We start from the raw sequence: 5,392 nt of genomic DNA, 5'->3' as shown, positions 1-5,392 counted from the left end.
GCGGCTCGGAGCCCGGCGGCGTCGAGGGGGAGGACGCGACGCGCACGTGTCGGCTGAGCCCTGAGGCGCAGGGAGGCCCCGGCGCGAGTCCTGAGCGCGGGTGCTCGGGGTCGGAGCCCGCCTTCCCCCAAGCGGGCCTTCACGAGGAGTCACACTGCAAGGTGGACGAACAGGAGGAGAGAGAGAAAGAAACGGTCTCAAGCTGCAGCAAGGGCAGATTAGGTTAGACATCAGGAAGAATTTTCCCACCAGGAGGGCAGTAAAACACTGGAACAGGCTCCCCGGAGAGGTGGTGGAAGCTCCAGCCTTGGGGGCTTTTAAGACCCAACTAAACAAAGCTTTGGCTGGGATGGGGATGGTCCTGCTTTCAGCAGGGGGTGGACTAGATGCGACTTCCTGAGGGCCCTGCCAACCCTCATGGTCTATGATTCAGATGGATGGATGGACAGGGAGATGATAGGCAGGACTGTTGCGACCACCTGCGTGTGACATCCTCAGAACCGGCACATTTTGAAGCCAGGCAGTTTTCCTGGCACATATTGAAAATGTAGTGCTCTGCAAGATTTTTTTATCCCTAGAAATAGTTCAAAATTTGTAGCCCATGTTCAGTTTGTACTATACACCACGTAAATATGAAACAGTTTGAGAGTCATATGCACATCTTTCATTGCAATGTAAACAAGTCTGCAATGTAAGGCAACCATGTATACATTGTGCTTTAAGGTAATAATAAAAATAAACTACATATGTTCAGTAGTTTTGATGTTTAGTCTTAGCTTCCTTGGAAACAAACAAAAAAATAAAAACAAAAAAAATTGAGAAGCTAAAATATTTTATGGGTATGAGTTTGACCAAGTCAGTGCTTCAAGTTGTTTTTCAATTTCTGTTTGCCAACAAAAGAACATGGTAGTCAGTCTACTTAAATGGTTTATTTCATGACTGAAAAAGAAATGGAAAACACCATGATTTGTATTGGTTAGTTTGAGCTAGATTGTATTAGATAGAAGTTTTTAAGACTTAGCTAGACAAAGCCTTGGCTGGGATGATCTAGCTGGGGTGGTGCTGCTTTGACCACAGGGTTGGACAAGATTACCTCATGAGGTTGCTTCCACCCCTAACTTTCTAAGACTCTGTGCTATGCTACCAAAATCCCATTTAAAAATAAAAGTCCTTGCCCTGCAAGTATTTATTTATTGAGGTAAATACATGTAAATAGAATCCTAGAAAAATTTACACGAGCAAAATATAGCCTTCCTTCCCTAGGCTTCATTGTGTGTTCCTGATGCGCCTACAACTCCAGAACTCCCAAACATTAAACTCCATTAACATTTTCTACTCAAAACACTCACTGAAAGTGACTCAGTATATGAATCCCAGGACTTCCCTGAGCAAGCATGACAAAATCAGTGGGGTTAAGACTGAAATTGGCTCTTTGTATGTATCTTTGAGTCCTGAGTTTTCTGCAAACTGTGCGAAATTATCAGTTCACCTGTAAAGAGAATGACGTACCTTCATATCTAATTCTTCCTGGACCATTTCAAGGAAACAAAAGTGAATGAGGGACTATTTTCTCTTTCGCTAAGTAAAAGTAATGTAAGAAGGAGAAGGGGAATTAAAAATTAGGATGTCATTCAGAAATTATATTCCTGGGAAGTTTTTATAAAATAGAATTATAATGCAGTTTCAGAGGACTTTGTATATTGAAGTAAATGCATAATTATTTACCAACTTAAGAAAAATCACCAAAAACCATCCTTTCCCGTCACATTTTCTGAACCATTACAACACTCCAACTTAAGAGAACAACCCATCAACTTAAGAGAACCAGATAGTATCCATTTCACTGATACTATCTGATTTTATTATCTGAGCACATTTTGACCCTTAATCATTTTTTTTCTGGGGCATACTCCCTTGATGTTATATACTGCATTCAATAACTCACATACACAGGGACAAATTATGAAGGCTTTTCAGAGAAAAAGCTACCAGCAACCTTCTGTGTCGCCAGAGTAACTACTCAAGACTCAAGTACATAAGTACTTCAACTTATACAGTGCCTCTCTTAGGCTCAAAGAAAATTAAACATGGATAGTCACAAGACTAAAAAAGCAGGGTCAATACTTCAAAATTGTGACATTATGCCATGGTGATTCAAAACTGAAAAAAAATGAATATTTGGTTAAAATCAACATTTCCTTGCAAAAAAAATAATCTGATGAGCCCTTATTTTATCGAGGAGACATTTCCATGTGAATATTTCAACAAGTATAATGTTTATACACATATGTAAAAGGGACCAAATCTCTGGTTAAGGCTTTCATTTATTAAATACATTTAATTAATAAATACTAACAGAAGAGATGGTCAAGGCAGTGACGTTTTGTTTCTTTTTTCCCCTCCTTCACTCGTTTAGTTTAAAGCATTCAAAACTAATGCACACTTTGCTTATACTTTTCTTCAAAAATAAATTCATGTTCTTTCAAAAAAGTAAATATAAGTCTGATATCTCAAATCAACTTGTCCTTTGTACCACAGGGATACCAAAGATACCAAGATACCATGCCTGGCTTCTAGGTTTCTTTTGTTCTGCAGCCCCCACCGCAGGAGGCTTAGCAGGGGTGAAGATGAATGATAGGCAGAAGCAGTAACTGAAGCAAGATGCTAGCTGCAGCAATTTAGTGCAGCCTTAAGCACTGCTAACATGCATCCAGATAATCAAGGAGGCATAGTCAGTCAGCTAGTCACCGCTCCCACTCCAATCTGCCTGGCAGAGGTTGGATCTAGTATTCAGATGTGGCCCAGTATTTATAACCATGACTCTGTAGTATTTTCCAAAACTCTATTACTAGAGTTTTGTCACAGATTATAACCATAATAATAATTATCACAATCCTGCACTAAAAACTGTTGGAGATCAGTATAAGTTTTGCCTGAGTAAGGAATGAAAGTGTAGGTCTGATATATGTGTCCTGGTCCTACATCAAGGGTTATCCCATATTCTTTGTATTTAGTTATCTTTCCAGAACTACTTTTACCAGACACATAGCCACAATCCTGTAAAACTGTAGAGTGCAAAATTCCAAACTGAAAGCCCCACAGGTAAGGTAAAATTAGAGACACCTAGTTTAGATACAAACTTTCTGATTTCTATCCATGTCTTCATCCCTTTTATTTCATTCCTTTTATTCTGTATGGATTTACTGTTCCTAGGCTGGTTCCCAAAGCACGCAAAGTGTCATAGTAGTTAAAGAGATAAATAACTTCATGTGATGGGCTAGGATATAGCCCACTAGCAAAGAAAATGAGGGGGCTACATAGTAATTATGAATAAAATACTATTATATATACAATACACAATGAAAGCAGTATAAATTAATTAAATTGTGTAGTAGGGTTGCAGTATTGTTGTAACCCGGCTGACCCAGAAAAATGTGCAAGAAGCAAGGGTTTCTCTCCCAACTATACAACTGGTCTAATAAAATATATCACAAAAAAACCCTTTGCCTCATAAATTATTCAAACTAGCAGGTGCAACTACCTAGCTGCTTACTAAAATTCTGTTAAGAATGATCATATCTAAGTTTAAAATATAATTTTGCTATTTAAACTACAGTACTTTCCTGAAATGGACATTCTATTTAAAAGAAAGATTACCTTCTATTTGCTTTACAAGTTTTCATACACTGACTTATAAATGCAGAAAGCCATTTACAATAAAGAGGAAACTATGGTTGTGAAACCACAAAAAATTGGCAGGAATGCCCAGGCAGGGATAACACCAAAAACTACTTCTAACTCTTATTTAACTGACTAATTGATTGTTTTGAGCTGACAGCATCCTCTGAAAGGAGGGAAGTGAGAAGTAGGCAGCATGTATTCTGAAAACAAAAGACAAGGATAATTGTTGATACTACGTAAGAAATCTTAAATGTATAGTTAACATTAACCCTTTTCACTGTTTCTTTTATAGTATGTCCCAGTGGAGTCAAGTCCAGCAGTTGGAAATAAAATTTCTGGAGCAGGTAGACCAGTTCTATGATGATAACTTTCCCATGGAAATCCGGCATCTACTAGCACAATGGATAGAAAGCCAAGATTGGTAGGATTAAATGTTCTTCTCTGCTAAGGTGTGATGGACACATAGGGCATGTCCACACATGCAAGCATGTACACTTGCAGCAGCTCAAATAGAAGCGGTGCAAATTTGAGCCGGGGCTTTTTGCTTCAGCGCATATGCTCAGACATGCACTTTGTTGAGGAGCAAATTGTGCCACTTGGGGCAAAATAACCCTCCTGGCTCCTCCCAGATCTGCAGCCAGGGGGAGCTAGAACCCGGGGCCAGCACCTGTGTTGTCCCCATCAATATAAAAAGCCACCCTGGCAAGTAGCTCAGGGCTACTAGCTCTTAGGAGCTTCTGGGGCCCAGCCAATTGGTACCTGGGGGCACTTCCCCTTGTGCCAGCTGGACTGCTAAAGCAGCCCTGAGAGTTCCCTGCACCCTCTAGCCACTGCAGCAGTCTGGTAGTGGGGGCTGCTGCCTGGCTGTGACCTGCTGCCCACCTACCAGACCCAGATGGGGACTGCACAGCCAGTAGAAGTATCTGCCCCTCTGGGCCAGCTGCCAGTGGGCTGTGGCTGCAGAGTTGGCCTCTGTGCGGCACTGCTGCCATTTGTGCCCCCTGCCCGGCCATCTGGGCAGGTATCGCCGGGAAGATGTTCCAGGTGTGGTAGCCTGCTTTGAACTATCAAAGCATGTCCTCCTGGCCCTATCTGGCCAGGAGGTCAGCCACAGCCTGCTGGGTTCAAGGTGCAAGCTCTGAGCAGGCAGGGTCCTGCCACTGGCCTCCCCAGCAGGATTTCTGGTGTTCGCTATTGGAAAACTGAAAAATCCCTGATAAAAAAATCCCAAAGTCACTCTGTAAAATACCCCAAAATCTATGTTCCTCTACAAGTAAAACAAAAGACCACTATAAAGAGAGAGAGAGCGAGACAGAGACAGCGATCAGTTGGATAATGTTTTATTGATATATCGACAGTATTAAAGCATATTTCTTATCATAATAATAAAGTGAACTCTAAATACATGTTTCATGAATACATGAATATATATTTTGGTGCCCTCCCACAGGGGCTATGGCCCCCACACAGGGGCTACAGCCCCCCCAACAGGGGATTCAGCCCCCACACAAGGGCTATGTCCCTTCAACACGAGTTACAGCCCCCCCAACAGGGGCTATGGCCCCCCAACAGGGGGTTCAGTCCCCACACAGGGGTTACGGCCCCCACACAGGGGTTATTCCCCCTGCAAGGCCCACATGCCCCACCCCAACCCCCGATTGCTGCCCCACTTGGCCCCATCCTGTTCCTGTTAGCCCACCCCTGTAACCTA

At 42.2% G+C, this 5,392-nt stretch overlaps 1 protein-coding gene and 1 long non-coding RNA gene across 3 annotated transcripts in view; one reads left to right on the top strand and one right to left on the bottom strand.

The window, feature by feature from the left end:
- Positions 1 to 5,392, top strand: part of STAT4 (signal transducer and activator of transcription 4) — a 102,685-nt gene that overhangs the window by 315 nt on the left and 96,978 nt on the right. For both annotated transcript variants that reach the window (XM_019523110.1, XM_019523111.1), the window contains exon 2: positions 3,974 to 4,102. In XM_019523110.1, coding sequence (XP_019378655.1) covers positions 3,975 to 4,102 — 128 coding nt within the window. In that variant the 5' untranslated portion in view covers position 3,974. The remainder of the gene's footprint in view (positions 1 to 3,973; positions 4,103 to 5,392) is intronic.
- The window catches only part of LOC109301854, a 105,026-nt gene that overhangs the window by 2,703 nt on the left and 96,931 nt on the right, over positions 1 to 5,392 (bottom strand). The window contains exon 3 of the long non-coding RNA XR_002098647.1: positions 3,815 to 3,881. This is a non-coding gene — a long non-coding RNA (uncharacterized LOC109301854). The remainder of the gene's footprint in view (positions 1 to 3,814; positions 3,882 to 5,392) is intronic.

The sequence above is a fragment of the Gavialis gangeticus genome, unplaced genomic scaffold, assembly GCF_001723915.1.
Source record: "Gavialis gangeticus isolate Ggan-Ray unplaced genomic scaffold, GavGan_comp1, whole genome shotgun sequence".
NCBI lineage: Eukaryota > Metazoa > Chordata > Crocodylia > Gavialidae > Gavialis > Gavialis gangeticus.
Note: the sequence above shows the minus strand (reverse complement) of the source record. Positions and strands in the feature narration are given on the sequence as shown.